Below are 16,947 nucleotides of genomic sequence, written 5' to 3' on the forward strand. Positions count from 1 at the left end.
ATTTTTAAAGGATCTTGTTTTCAATAAAAACAATAAAGAAATTTTAAAAAAAATCATCCATATATACTACATGTATAAATACTATAATTATGTCTGTGTTTAGCATATATCAAAATACAAAATTAAAATATATCAAATTATATAGATCTATCCCAAATACACTTTTATTAATTCGTGGGGAGTGTCATAGATCCATAATAAATATATTTTTTATATCTAAAAAAAGAACAAATGAAACATGATAGCAGTTTTTTAAAGTTAGTTATGTCCAAGTTACGCCACCATAGATCACAAAATTAACGAGGAATTTCACCTTTAGTTATTCGACCAATGAGAAGAAGCGTTACAGATTCGTGAATCACGTGACTTCAGGTGTTTGATGTAAACCGCGTCCGACCTATCTATTCAGGTGAGATTATTTAATAATTCTTGTTGTTTCATTGTTTGTTAATTTTCATAGTTTGGTGGCAAAAATCATTTTAACTTAACCACGAGCATTGCAAATGAAATAAGTATAAATCAGCGAGATAAACATAAAAAGATAAACAATATTTTAAGACCTGTCAAAGGAAAATGGCCGACTTCCCTAAACAGGAAATAAAATATTTTTAGGGGTAAATGCTAATGTAGAGACTGTCATTAACTACTTATGAAAACACATGTTTTGTTATAGTTTATGACATCTTATACCATAATTTGTTTCAGAAGTAGATTATTTTTAAACTTTAAATGTTAGATTGTGATGTGCTTAATTAGCTGTATTCATAATTTAGGGTTCCAAAACTTTATGTGCAGCTTTTTTTGTTTTAAATCTGTTTCTGCATTAAAGTTTAAGATGGGACCCATTACAAAAGCTTATCAAAATAATGTTCGTTTAACATGGTTTTTATTTAAACTCATCATAATCTTACTGTAATAAAATAAAAACTAGTTTAGTCTGTTTACTAAATTTTATTTGAATTTTAAAATTTCACAGGAAATCATAGACATATTTTACTAGAAGAGTGATCACTGCACATCCGTCAAGATGCCAGCGGCGTCAAACACAGAGGATGAATCTGGTTTAGGTAATTATTACAAGGGTTTATCATTCAAAATGTTTTTGGTAAAATAGTGTAATTATAAATAATTAAATTACAATGTAATTACAAAATCATCTTTTAGAACAACTTACCAGTGGCGTGATAGCTCAGTTGGTTAGACCACTGACTGTCACTCCTGAGGTCCCGTGTTTGATCCTGGGTAACATCCTTGGGATTTTTTAGAGACACTGTCAGTGTTTCCCACCTACCTAGAGGTGTACTGGTAAGAAATCCAGGTAATCCTCGGAAGTATCAGTGATATACATTGGACATGTAAAAGGGTAGCAAGACACTTCACCCCCCAGATACTCTACACTCTCAAATTTTGAAGACACTTCACCTCTCAAGACACTTTACCCCCCCCCCCCCCCAAAAACAGTAAGACACTTCACCCTCATCCAATTTTTCTTTAAAGTAAATCAGGCCTCAGGGTGAAGTGTCTAGGGGATGAAGTGTCTGTAAATCTGTAAACGAACCAAGAGATCTATTCATTCGTATAAATGTGTTATGAACATTATTTCATAATGTTATGTTTGATGCAAATAGGAAAAACACACCAGTTTGGATTGTGCAAAAGACTGCTGGATTCATAGCCACAACCTTGGGATAAGATTAGGTGTCTGATTCTCTACCACTATGCCACTTTTCTTCCATTTGCACTTTAAACATAGATTTTCATTGTAAATTTTCTGTACATATACATTGTGACATTACATGTAAGTGTCTTTAAATTTTTCTTGCGTGTATTTCCACAGTTGCGGTTCGAACATTGCAGAACAATCTCGACAGACTTCAAGATGCTACTGATGCCCCGGACAGCGAGATAGATTTTCTGAGCAAGCTTCTATCAGACCCAATTCTTCAATCTATTGTTGATGTAGGTTACTTTTACACTTGCACATCTCACTCTTCTTCACATTATATAGTCTACTTTTGCACAATACAAGAAACATGGTATTTTTGCAGTTAAATATAAACTGGACTTACTTTGTTTGTTGTTAAGATATGATGCATACATGTATATGAATGATTTTATAAGCGTAATTACAGGAAAATGAAAATTAAAAATAAGCAGTTTCATGACCTTGACAGTAAAATCGTTTTTCTTTTAAATTTAAAGAATATATAACATATGGTAAAGTAAGTATTGTCCAGTATTTTATAAGATGTAATTAATGTATATATAAAAAGCTTTAGTTGAGAATGTCTTCAGCTATTTCACAATAGTTATAAAAACTTATTTGAATCTAAGTTTGAGAGTCAGGATTTGTTCTCTCAACCTTTCATTATTTTCATTCATAAAGAGTAGTTTTGTTTAGAGCTAGATTCATTGAATGTTGATTTTGTTAATACAGACCCAAGATAAGCTTGAAGATCAACCAGAAGTGCCGGCAAATGTTCATGCTGGGAAGTTGGTGACAGATGTGTACAATGCCCTTGGGGATTTGGTTGGCACAAACAGAAATGCTGAAGAATTAGATAGACTTTTGTCTGATACACATTTTAAGGTACAACTATAATTTATTACCTTGAGTAAGAATGATATTAACTTTTTTAAGATTAATGTTGCGTTTTAAGTAATTAATTGCTACCGTATATTGGATGTTGATTTATTTTTGCTTAAAACTGAAAAATAAGTTTAACACTGATTTGTATATACACATTTGCCCGTTATTATACACCCAGTTATATCAATAATCTTATTGTAATGCTCAATAATCTTGGCTCCATCTCAGTAAACCTACAAAATTTGTTCAAACATTTGTTTTACTGTGAACATTCAAAAAGTGGAATAAACAATAGTAAATAATTTGCTTGAGGGTGCCATGAAAGGTGTGAAAAGCATGAACAGCTTTTTAATTGGCTTATTGCTATTTTAGAGAATCAACTGAACATACATGTATATTGTAGGCTATATTAGATGCCCATGATGACATTATTGACAGAAATTTCGAGGAGATTCCGGCTGTAGAAGATCAGCCAATATTCCAGGAACAAGATCAGGGCGTCTTTAACACAGTAAATGACCAAATTCGATTGGTTGGAATCATGAAGAGTGATACAGAACCTTTGGTAAGTATACTGTCCTATCATTAAATTTAATAGATTCGTGATAGGTTATATAGCCCTATGTAAATGGTCGTTGCGTGTGTAAATGTAACATATTTAAAATACAGAACACAAGCAAAGCTCTTTTATTAGAGATAAAATGAAAATACTTCAAAAATTAAGTATCTGTGTATATAGATTAAATATAGGTTAGGATTATCCAATGAAAAGCCACATTACAAACTTGCAATATTAAAAATGGTTTAACATTATAAGTTTACTTTAAAACAATAAATGTTTGGTATCTTTTTTCCACAGCTAATGGCTTTAGATTGGTGTATTACAATTCAAACAGTATGTTAACTTATGTTACAGGGTATTACTGTTAAGATAGATGAGACAGGGGACTTAACTATTGCAAGAATCATGGCAGGCAGTATGAGTGATAAATTAGGTAGGAATAGTTCTTATAATTTCAGGTAAACTATTGAAACAAGAGACTAAACTTTGTTTTAATTGAAGTCTGTATAGAGATTTCAATGCAACATCATCTTTTCCATAATCAGTGTTATATTCCGGTGTAATGTGACACATGTCTTTTAATTAAATTGTAGGACAGTAATCAAGACCAATAACTCAAGTAATACTATTGAATTATTTCCCTTTGCTCATTAACCATTGTTTTTTTAACAGAAAGTTCTTGTTTTTGTGATCATAATACTGTAGGCCATTAGAAGAGATTTTTTTCAGATCTGTAACTAATATTTATTGAGTTACATTAAAATCTGTAGATAAAAGCTTCATTTTCACACACCATAAACTGTTCCTTGATGTTAAGGTCAGTATTTTGGTCATTTTGCCAGAATTTTTATAGCGTAAAAAAACCCCATTGATAATAAAAATCAAATTAACAAATTTTGAAGATTGTCTTTTTGTGTCTTACAAAAACATCTTTTCTCTTGATAATTTGTATAAAGCCAAATGTCATGACATATACATATATATGTTTAACAGACATACCAGAACCAAGTTGGCTCTTAAATTCAGTAAAGTGTGATGTCATAGTGGCTTATCAATGTCAGTTTGAATAAAATTGTATCATAGGGTAATTCTTGTTTTATATCCATAGTTTAAGGAACTGGCAATTTTGACTTGTGATTTACCTCATATTTCTATATCATGTAGGGTTGTTACACGTTGGAGATATAATTAAGGAGGTGAATGGAATCCCAGTGTTCACACCTCAACAGTTGATGGATATCATTAGAAATGCGGACAGAAGTATTACACTGAAAATAGTTCCCACATACATTGAGCAACATCATACATCACAGGTTAGTGTAGCTAGGGTGTTATTATTATTCTGAATATTGTATTGCAAATAGTTCCCATATTCTTATGATATAGAACTAATACCATCATATAAAATTAGTTAATACTGTAAATGTTAGATGTTTAAGCAGTATTTGGTAAGAAAAAATATCAAATAGGCTTATTATAGCTAATGAACAGCAGCATATCTTGTACAAATGGGTAAAAGTGGGAGGAGTTTATATATGTAGGGGCAGACCATTCAGATTGCAAGGCATGTAAGGTAACTCCTCCCATCTCTGAATGAAGTATGACACAATCATTATAATGTTGGTAAAGCATTTTAAAGATATATCGTGCTAAAGTTTAATATTTGAAATTTGAAAATAATTAATATATCTTTTAAAATGTAAAATCCACATCTCCAGTCTATTTTTAGTCCCCTACCGGTTTACCGGAGGGGACTTTAGGTTTACCCTCCGTCCGTCTGTCCCTCCGTCCGTCCGTCTGTACGTCCGTCTGTCAGTCCGTCAGTCCGTCCGTCCACAAAACTGGATCCCGCGATAACTTGAAAAGTACTGAAACTATTTTTATGAAACTTGGTATATGGATAGATGGCAGTCTTGAGATTATGCACGTCTTTTTCTTTTCTTCCTATGTTGAAAATTCTGGTTGCTATGGCAACAAATAGGCTGAAAATATGGCAAATTTTACACATAAACTGGATCCAGTGATAACGCAAAAAGTACTGGAAATATTTTTATGAAACTTGACATATGGGTAGATGGCAGTCTTGAGATTATGAACGTCTTTTTCTTTTCTTCCTATATTGAAAATTCTGGTTTCTATGGCAACAAATAGGCTGAAAATATGGCAAATTTTACACATAATCTGGATCCAGTGATAAAGCAAAAAGTACTGGAAATATTTTTATGAAACTTGACATATGGGTAGATGGCAGTCTTGAGATTATGCACGTCTTTTTCTTTTCTTCCTATGTTGAAAATTCTGGTTGCTATGGCAACACATAGACTGAAAATATGGCAAATTTTATACATAAACTGAATCCAGTGATAACTCAAAAAGTACTGGAAATATTTTTATGAAACTTGACATATGGGTAGATGGCAGTCTTGAGATTATGCATGTCTTATCTGTTCTTCCTATTTTGAAAAAATATCAGTTGCCTTGGCAACAAATAGGCTTAAAACATGGCAAATATAACAATATTTGTGATTAGTCAAAAAGAGCTGAAATTTTTTTATGAAATTGCATCTTTAATTCAAGAGTTATCTCCTGTTTAAGAATTTTGCTTTTAAAATGTTATATTTTGGTAACAGGAATGTTTCAAATATTAACTTTAGAGTGTTCTTCAGTCTGTCTGTCTGTTCATAAAAACTGTTTCCTGTGATCACTTTTAAAGAACTTTTCCAACAAATTTACTTAAAATAGAGAAAAATTGAAACATTAGTGAATGGCCCTTCAGAATGTTGATGGGGTTCTAACCGGTAGGGGACTTATGGATTGCTTGCAATACTATGATAATTGCTTGTTAATGTTAGAAAAAGATTAAATGTTATGTCATGAGAAGGATTTCAACGGAAAACTGTTTTAGTTCTACATTTGACTGAACTGTTATCTTATGTACCTATTCTTTTTATGTTTTAGATGTTTTATAAAGCTCACTTTAACTACAATCCACAAAATGACCGACTTATACCTAGCAAGGAGGCGGGTTTAGCGTTCCAGGACGGAGATATTTTGCACATCTATAATCATGATGATTCCAACTGGTGGCAGGTATGTGATGAATGTGGAAATATATATAATTTTTTATCTCAACTATTTGAGGAATATGGAGAGCTGGTATTGGTTAAGTTTTTATCCTGCTACTGTCTATATCATCAGTTGGATTAAGCCTTGCCGGATAAACTTATCTATCTCCAGTCATTACGTCACAAGATGACGTCAGCTGTTAAGCAGCAAAACAAAACTACATATAGATGCTATTTTATCGGGGAAAAGTAAGAATGAAACCATTTAATTATTCTAAAAACATGATTAAAGCAGGATAAATTAAATACATGGTTGATGTCGGAATGGCGAAGGTTTATCAGGTTCGTTGCGAAAGTGAATCTTAGCTCGCTAAGATACACTTTCTCGCTCACCGGATAAACCTTCTCCATCCCGACATCAACCATGTATTCACTATTTTCGTGCAAGTTGATATCTTTAAAACTGTTGAGCAGAATGGGTTGAAACTTCACACACTTATTTGAGAGCATATTAGGATTCATTATCCAAGACCCATAACACTGAATGTGGATTTGACAAAATTGGTGCCCTTTTTGCACTTAAAAAATCTAGAAACTCTTTACTATCAAGCAGCAGGCTGTGCTACTTACAGCTCTTGTTTTATGAAGGGTTAGTCATTTTATTGTAAAAACATAAAAACCAGTGAGCAAAAAATTTTTTTTGACTTTTGCTATATGAAAGTTCACTGCAAACAATTTTGAATTATATGAAGGCATATATAGAAACTGCAAACTTGCTTTAATACTAACGTTTTCTACTTCTAATTGATATATAATGTTCACTATTATTAAATATTGTTGTGTATATTATAGGCACAGATTGTGGGTGATGAAACAAACCGTGTAGGTCTTATTCCATCCAAGAACCTTGAGGAGAACAGAAAGGCCTTTGTCAGATCAGACATGGATTACTCAAAAAGCAGTTTATGTAAGTTTGACCAGTTTGTATTGAGGCATTTATTTAACATGACTTTAATTTAAACTTGATAAGAATGACAAGTGGTGAATTTAATGCATTTTGTTCATTAGATATTGCAGGCATGTTTTTCTTTGCAGCTGTAGATGTGTTCACAAAATTTTGTATGACTGATCAATGACCATGGGATAAGTGTATTGATTAGTCTTTGAAAATTTTCTTTTCAGTATGTGGTTTAAAAAGAAAAAAGAAAAAGAAGATCAAATATAGCACTACTAATAACAAAGGTATATTATTTTTTTTTAATTTTAAGCTTTAATGGTATTGTATTGATAATTTTGTTCTTAAATAGCATCCTTATATATATTTCTGGCCTTTTACTTGAATGTACAGGCATCGTCTTTTGATATTTACTTGTATTCAGTATTTTGTTACTCAAAAAGATCCTGAAACTTTAAATAGACTGTTCTTTAATATGACAGTATTGGTGATTCACTGTCTAAACATTCTTTGTACCTTTGGGAAACGTCATAGCCATTTGAATACTTTTAAAAGATCACTAATCAAGACTGATAACTCTAGTAGTGATTTTCTCTGACTTATTTCCCTTTATTAAGTTCATTGACCATTCTTTTTAGATGCATTTAGCGATATTTAAGATACATTTGTTTTGTTTTCAGACTATGATGCAGCTGATCTTGTTCTGTATGAGGAAGTTACGAGAATGCCTCCGTTCCAGAGAAAGACACTTGTTCTTGTAGGGGCCAATGGTGTGGGACGTAGATCTTTAAAGGAGCGACTAATAAAATCAGATCCACGGAGATTTGCATCAGCCCTTCCGCGTGAGTTGAATTTGAAATGTTTTATTTGTTCATCCTTTGATTGCTTGATTTGTTCACTATGGCTTCTTGTAAAAATGTCTTTAAATATTTTGTACAAAGAATAATGTTTTAATTGCTGTTTGCTTTTGTATGAGTAAGGGATATTTGTAATGTAACATTAAGTCAACTTAACCTTGTGTATTTATTTGAATGTAATAATTATCTACAGTGTTAAGGTTGGAAATATTGGTACTATGATGTTATTGTATATAAATCATTTATAGCCAAAATATAATCACTCCAGGGTTTTCTTGTTTTTGCTTGTGTGTTTTTATCTGTCCAAGGCGTTTTGCCTTTTTAAACTTAATGAATTCTACATTATCCAGGGTCTTGTTCAACTACCAAGCATTGAGAAAAGTCCAGCAATGTGTCCTGTTGACAGCTCTTGTTACTTTTTATTTTTGAAATGTTTCGCATAAAGAACAAAATTGCGTACATTTTTTTGAGAATACATACTGTTCAAAAACTGAATTCTTTGTAATATGATCATTGTTAATTATTTTAGACACATCACGTCCACCACGTGAGGGAGAAGTCCACGGAAAGAAATATTTCTTTACCGATCGTGAAACGATGGATATGGAGATACAAAATGACCTTTACTTGGAGTTTGGTGTATTCAATGGCAATTTATACGGCACAAAACTAGAAACTATTCATGATACAATACGATCAGGAAAAATGTGTGTTCTGGACGTTAACCCCACAGTAAGTTTTGAAAATATTTGAAGATATATTTTGCCTGTTCATCTGTGACTTATATATATGGTGACATGTAGGAGGGAAGTATTTTGTTTCCAGCTGTGTTTCTGTCACATCCACAGACTGATAGAAAAATCCCTAAATATCTCTCTTAACCAGCTGAAAAACTTCGTAAAAAGCAGCATAAAACCAGAGAATAACATCACTTAATTATTGATTTCACTTGATTGATTTCACTTGAGTGAAATCAGTCTTTATCCCTGTTTTGATGACGTTTTCTTTATAATGGAAGCCTTATGATTGCCTTTCAGTACAATTATATGAAATTTGTTAACTCGTAGCATAATACAATAATCTTCAAATTTGACATAACATAATACAATAATCTTTAATTTTGACATAATACTATGCAAAAATTTTCAAAAAATAGTTAGTACATTGACTTATTGACTTGTGTGTGTATTAGTTTATTCGATTATGTGATATTTGTTAATTCTTCAATGGCTAACCCATTTAACATAACATAGTACAATATTCTTCAAACAATAGTCTGTAGAATGACTTATGTGTATTTTGGTTTATTCAGTTTTTTTGCTCAGACAAGTCAAAGTTTCTCATTGAGATAATTATGGTAAATTAGAATATTATTTTGTTCGAGAGGATATGGTGCACAAAATTCATCAGTTATTATAACAGTCTCTTTCGACCTTTGTTTCAAGAATAAATATAGTTCTGTGATTAGTGTACTTTCAACATATCTCATTATTTTGCAGTCATTGAAAGTGCTAAAGAATCCAGAGTTCATGCCATACATCATTTTCATAGCTGCACCAAGTGCAGAGGCATTGATGGTAATGTACGAGGACGGACGAAGGAAAGGGGTCGGACGTGGTGTAAGTTATTAAATTCATAAATATTTAGTTTAAAATGAATTGTATATTTCGAGGTGCCCAAAGCTAAGAGTGTGGCTATTTGAATGTACAGAATAACTCTGTCAGGTTATATAAATGTGTTAAAAATTTTCTTAAAACACTTTTTCTGTCCATTACTGAGTGAATTGTTTTTTTTTTGTTTTTGTTTTTTTGAAAATTTGTTACTGATAAGAATCTGGGCTTGAGACATTTGTGATTATCAAGCAGGTTCTTGTTTCAAATTCAAACAATAATTTTGTTAATTATAAACAGCGGATACAGCTTCAAGCAATTTATCTATGCAAAAAATTCAAACTAATATATTTGCATTGATCTATGCAAATATATATTTAATTTTATAATTATCTGACTTCATAACCTGAGTGGAGCTTGTTTAATACTTATAAATCTGATCCTGAAAGTAGTTTAGTAGTTTCAAAGTAAATCTGTAATAAAGTTTTTTTTTGTGTATTTCAGATTGCTGGACCTGGAACAATAGATTTTAAAACTGTAAGTGCTAGATGTATTTCAGTCATATATCTATATTATCTGATGTAATAGTCTGTATAATTTGCTGACAAGCAAAAACTGTATGAAAGATATTATGTAAAGAACCATTGTATTAATTGGCATTTATTTTTTTGTTTCATTATTTAGATGGTTTGATTTAGAAATAGCAAAAAAGTTATTGCCCTTGAACCAGTATGTAGATATTGTTAAAATGAATATTAATATTAAAAAAAATTTGCCCTGTCATAAAATGGGGTACTGTTATATGGTAAACTAGATATACTGTATTTTGAGTAGTGTTTTTTTTTTTTTTTTATATTTCTAGCAGTGTCATGATTTGGCATTTAGATTAACCCTTGTCCATCCGTCCATCCTTTTGTCCGTACGTCCGTCTGTTCTCTTTTGTGTCGCACATAACTCAAAAAGTATTTGACCTAGAGTCATGAAACTTTACAGGAATGTTGATCAGCATGTATAGTTGTGCACCTGGGTATTTTTGTGTGGATCTATACATTGTATAGTATTTTTAGAGTAATTGCCCTTGACATGGTAAAAATTTGCAATTTTCAACTTGTGTCGCATGTAACTCAAAAAGGATTTGACCTAGAGTCATGAAACTTTACAGGAATGTTGATCAGCATGTATAGTTGTGCACCTGGGTATTTTTGTGTGGATCTATACAGTATTTTTAGAGTTATTGCCCTTGACTTAGAAAATTTTTGCAATTTTTAACTTTTGTAGCATGTAACTCAAAAAGGATTTGACATAGAGCGGCAGGTTGCTCAGCATATTTTGTTGTGCACCTGGTGTTTCACTTGTAGATTTATCCAGTATTTGTAGAGTTATTTCTCTTGACTTAGTAAAAACCATTTCATTATGTTGTTATTTGTTCCTTGAGTGCTTGAGTTAGAATCAACCATTTTAACAGGAATAATGATCAACATCACTGTGAAGCTATGCACCTGGGACTTTGCATGTGGATTTTTTTCAGTTTTGTTAGAGTATTGCCCTTGACTTACATAGTATAAAATTTGCAATTTTCAACTTGTTCAAGCATAGCTCAAAAAGTATTTGTCTTGTAGGCCTGAAAGTTTACAAGAATGTTGGTCAGCATGTGAACTTATGCACCTTGGGGTTTGCTTGTGGATTTATTCAGTATTTGTAAAGTTCTTGCCCTTTACTTAGTAAAAGAGTTTTAGCTTTCAACTTGTGGCACATGTAGTCCAAAAATATTTGACCTAGAGTCATAAGATTGACAGGACAGTGTCGTGTGGGGGCACCCGTGTCCTATGGACTTATTTCTAGTTTCTGTCAGTCTATGACTTGAATGACTTATTTTTATGTTGTATTTTATTTATTCATGCAGGAGGAAGACTTCTTGAAGATTATTGAAGAGTCGGCACAAATTGAAAAAGTGTATAAGAGTTGTTTCGATATGACAATAGTGAATGACAGTTTTGACGAAACTTTCAGGGAAATTCGACAGATTGTTGATTCTTTAAGTACAGACACACAGTGGGTACCTGTCAACTGGGTTTACTAAAAAGCAAATTAAACACTCAAAAAACTGAAATGGTAATGAAAGGGGAAATGCAAAGCTGGGAACCAAAATGATATCGTGGTTGTTAGCATATGTAAACCAGTCTGTGAATTTAGGTACCTTATTCAAAGGTTTTGAATCTGGCAACCTGAATGGTCTGGTAGTCATAATGTAATAAAACTAAACTTGAGTTTTTATAAGGAATACAGGTGGTAAGAAATTTGGGAACCAGGGAATTCACTGTCAAACTATAATGAAATCTTTTAAAATGAAAAATAAACAAAAAGTTTTTTTTCCCCCATTATTTGACCAAAGTTCATTTTTGATACTGTCCATGCCCCACCACCCCTTGAATGAAGTGTTTTATAAATCCCTTTTGTTTTTTTTGGCATTTTTTCCTCTTAATATATTTTATATACCAGATGATTAGTACTTCCAGACTTTGCAGGTTTTCCAAAGGCCTTTTAAATAGAGCATTCCATATTTATGCAATTTGTTGTAAAGATTGTTATATATGTGTACATTATGTTAGATATACCATTGTCATTTACCTACAAACATACTGTATATACCATACAAATCATTGAAATTTAGAACTTATCTCGACTATTCAAAGTGTAGGGAGAACTATTGTACTCACCCTGGCATCGAAGTTATTATCACACTGGTTAAGACTTTGCATGCAAGTTGATATCTCCAAAACTGCGGAAGGGAATTGGTTTAAATTTCAAGTATTTATTAAAGAGCATAATAGAAGATCACTATCAAAGGCCCATTACTATGGCATGGATTTTGACAGAATAATGACCATTTTTAAACTTGAAACTTCTACATAATCCAGGCTCTTGTTTTAATATCAAACAGTGCGAATAGTCGAGCATGCTGTCCTACATACAGCTTTTGTTTTTTATTCAAGTTACATCACTTTCCTGTCAATGTTTATAAATGTATTTAATTTGAAGCTCGGTAATGATAGAAACTATACACTTTTGTAGACCTCGCAATCAGTATCTTTGAGTATGCCTTGTGGAATTATCATTAGTACCTATTAGTCACTATAGAATTTCAAGTTTTTGGTTTTAGGAAATATTTCAATTTGCTCAGCAATTCAAGATTGACTACATGTATTTTGTTTGATTATTTTTACAGTCATGATCTTCCTTTAAAATCTAGCATGAATCTAAGATAAAGAAATTTAAAAAAAAGGGATGTTGATTTCCTTGACATAAGACTCAAGGTCATATACCTGTGAAACATTTGAACTCTTTGGTGAGAAATCCCTTCTTTTTCATGTAAATAACTAAAATCTTATTAATCTTATGACAAATACATATTAATATTCATGTGCATTATAAATTCATTTCGTGACATTAGACAAGAAACGAACAAAGTTGTATGATACAAAATACTTGACAAGACATTTGTTGTTAAATTGTATAACTAGAACACAGCAAAAGTTTATATGATAAGTGATGTTCCTTGAAAAAATAACATGTTTTTCTCAGCTGCAATTTTTACGCTTTTTTGCCATACCATTTACCCTTGCTCATCTGTTGTTTATAATTTCATGCATAACCAAATTATGTTTATGTTGTGTTCAAATTTTATGTATATCACTTCATTGTATGGACATATTATAAATTATATCAAAGTGTTAACTGAAAACTCTACCCATTCCAGTGGTTTAAGTTTATGAAATATTTCTCATTGGTGCATTATTAAATATATTTTCCCAAATTTTATCATCTTACCATTACTTAGTGAGAATATATTTTAAATCATAATCTTTTCATGTACTATTAAATTCAAAAAACCTGTTTCTTTTCTAGCAATAAGGGTGCCCTAAGACCGAAATGGTAAAGGTGACAGACTTAGAGTCTTGTGTGCCTCAGCAGTGTGGGTTTGAATCCTACTGGAGACATTGAAATTTTGTTATGTTGGAAAATACAGGCTTTTATGCTGATATGCATACAGTTAGTTTTTCTTCCAACTTAACCTAAGAACTATGATGCTTTTAAGGGTATCTTCAGATATTCTTTCCTTACTAAGCTAAATTCTAATGTAGATGTGACATAGAATTGAACCAACCATTTTTCATCATGATTTTTGAAAATGCCATAAATTTAGACACTACTTTGTTTCTAGTACGAAGAAGGGCCATAATTTTTAAAAAATGTAATTTTATTAAGAAAGGAAAAAATACATTGTATTTTCTTGCTAGTATAAATATATTGGCCCTTATCTTTTTAAGAAACACATGCACACACAAAATTGCAATTGTTTGATCTAGTTATGTACATTGAGGTAATTATATCCGTCCTAGATTGTTAATGTTACATGAAGATTTATTGTATAAAGAAAGGTGATATACCGTGCCTCATATTTTTCTATTTCGATGTAAATGAGGCAGGAAATCTTGCCTCGAATTGGGCCTACATGTATCTGATTATTATGAATATTGTAACTCTGAAAATATATGAATTGAGATGAATATCAAATATTCCATTAATTTACACTGATTATGTAGTAATTTTTATGTTAAATTACTAAGATTTTTGAAACACTTTTTAAGTCTAAAATTTATGATTGCTGTGGAAATATTTAAGATATGTAGAATTTGATGTTTTTAGTGCAGTATGGAGCTCTGCTATCACAGCAGATTTGTAACTTCATATTGTTATGTTTTTTATAGACCCAAGAACATTTTGTCATTTAACATACAAACATTTCTGTTGTGACCTTCATGTAAAATTTTCCTACCTTTATTTTGTAAAAATGTTTGTGATTACTTGGATAACAAGATAAATATTCAGGTATTTATGACTCTAGCAGAATGGAAATTGTAATTACGTCAGAAGAAAAAATAATCAAGGTATGTTATTCAGATGCATGTTAAAGTGTTCAATATCCCAGGCATATGCACCTGTAAGTGGATATTATTTCAGGTATATGCCACAAGTTACTGGAAAATATCCCAGGTATATACCCCCAGTAAGTTGAATATATTTGAAGCATATGCCATCTCTAAAGTGGTAAAATATCTCTGGCATATGCCATCTGTAATTGCTAAATATCCCAAAAATATGTCACTTGTAAATGGTAAAGTGTCCTTATTTAGGTAAAGAATGTAACTTTATATGCATATGATCAAATATATTTGTTAATGCCAAGCCTTGCAATTTATATTCATTGTTGCATGCATTTGAATACTGAAAGTGCATAGGAGTTTTTTCAGTGGTTAACATTTTTATATCTTTTTATAGAAAATATTGTTATTATGTTTTAATCATATAGAAGGTGTAGATGGTAATTATGATGTTGATTTATAAAGTTTTTTTTATATTGAATTAAAATAATAATTGTGATAAAAACTAGTTAACGAATCATGACACTGTTAAAATAGTTAGTCTGAATTTAGTTGCCATGGTGACAGACTATTTTGTTTGCATTTTAATCTTTTATCTGATGAATTTGTGTAACTGACTCCGAGTTTTAGATTTTTCACTTTCAAAATATTTAAATGAAGAAGCCAGTATATAACATGTGGTCAGTTTGTCATACTGACATATGTCTCAGGCTTGCCCTATACCAATCTCTAAAACAGGTGAAACTGAATATCATAAGCCTTTGCCACCAGAATTGAGGTAGGCTAGTTTGCATTTCTGAACAGGCTCTATATTGTTGGTAGCTCAATTCAAAGCTGGACAAATCCAATACAGAAATTCAGTGGGTAGAAGTCACCTTGTTAGGTGATACAGTAAATCAGTAATACATGCTCGCTTACCTGTATACTGGTGGTGAAGTCATGATGCTAGCGCTCCAGGGTTAGATAAATGATTGAAAGTAGACGCAATAGTCTTTCATTGCGGTGACAGTTTGTTGTAAAGTTGCATGATTAAAATGTACTATAGGTTCTATTTTGTGTAATCATATATGAAATATATTTTGTACTTTTTTGTTGTAAACATATACACATGTATACATATACATATATATTTTACATTTTACAAAGTGGTGATTGAATAACCTAACATAGATGTTCGAATTTAATTGAACAGTTATCTGCTATAATAAATATAGATGAAAATCAGTCCTAACAAAATATTGCTCATAAACAACTATAAATGTGTATAAAAGCTACTTCTGCAATCAATTCTTTTTTGTTGAAATTGAGTTTTTAAAACTTCTCACCAAAATACTAAGCCGATTTTTTCATATTGTTAGGTTCTACTGTCCTTGCTTTACAAATTAGTTTACAAATACGTCCTATATTACATATCTTGTCATCATGTCCAGAACTCACTCTGTGCCTTTAATTTCATGTTATTTATATCAGTCTTTGACACACATTCACATGTTAACTTCAGTTCTTCAGCCATTATCTTCTTCTCTTTTATTTAGGTGAGCAAACGATTATTCCACTTTCATTTTCATTTCTGTTATCAATACAGCAAACCCATTCTATTTTTTGGATATTAAAAATTTCGAAATAAATATTATAATTTGTTGTATGTGTTTTGTCTTTATCTTTATCTTATGTTAGAAAAGGGGACAAAATTACATTCTGCTTTCATCATTTTCTCACATATTGAGATTAGCATGATTGTTTAAAGTTTTGAGCTCTTTAGGAACATTCATAACAACCATGGAACATTTCAGTTGTGCCCTTTTCGGCATATTTCCTCTTTTGACTTTTGAAGCTATGAAAAAAAAATTGGCTCATATATAATTAAAAGTAAATTGTATTGTAACAAAAAAGACCCTATAAATCAGTTTTTAAATAAACTTATTTTTTAAAGAAAAGTGGGTCTATCCCACATAGCTCGGCGTAATACTTTGGCTTAAGTTTTTTGTATTTGTGACCCCTGATATCGTTTGGCTCATAGAAACAAACGCCAGTGACCTCCTACGCAGTTGAACAACAATGCACTCAGAATTGATATATATATATTTCCTAAATATAACGTTCTATATGTATTAATATATGAACGCGCCTCGAAATCCATGACATTTATAATTTTTTTAGTTAACAAAAAGTACAATTCAGTTTGATATAGTGACCATAATTACAATATTGGTGATTCGTGCGAAGTATCATGTGAACACGAAGTATCATGTGAACACGTTAAGTTAACGTAGACCAAAGCCCATGTTATGCATTAATTTTTGTCCTTGTGAAAATTCGAGGTTAAAGTTTTGCATGCAAAATTTATCTTTACAACTACTCAAGG

The 16,947-nt window shown here is 31.4% G+C and overlaps 1 protein-coding gene across 1 annotated transcript; it reads left to right on the top strand.

Moving 5' to 3' along the window:
* Positions 1-269: 269 nt before the first annotated feature.
* Positions 270-16,223, top strand: LOC132737712 (protein PALS2-like). The gene is made up of 15 exons (XM_060725040.1): positions 270-409; positions 977-1,067; positions 1,838-1,959; positions 2,438-2,590; positions 2,994-3,155; positions 3,507-3,585; positions 4,317-4,465; positions 6,111-6,242; positions 7,070-7,184; positions 7,400-7,459; positions 7,853-8,014; positions 8,559-8,761; positions 9,529-9,648; positions 10,144-10,176; positions 11,543-16,223. Exons 2-15 carry the CDS (start codon positions 1,028-1,030, stop codon positions 11,717-11,719), a joined length of 1,707 nt encoding a protein of 568 aa, XP_060581023.1. The 5' UTR covers positions 270-409; positions 977-1,027; the 3' UTR covers positions 11,720-16,223.
* The last annotated feature ends 724 nt before the right edge of the window (positions 16,224-16,947 follow it).

Source organism: Ruditapes philippinarum, unplaced genomic scaffold (genome assembly GCF_026571515.1).
Source record: "Ruditapes philippinarum isolate M1 unplaced genomic scaffold, ASM2657151v2 ctg10165_1_1_1_1, whole genome shotgun sequence".
In the NCBI taxonomy this organism is placed as follows: domain Eukaryota; kingdom Metazoa; phylum Mollusca; class Bivalvia; order Venerida; family Veneridae; genus Ruditapes; species Ruditapes philippinarum.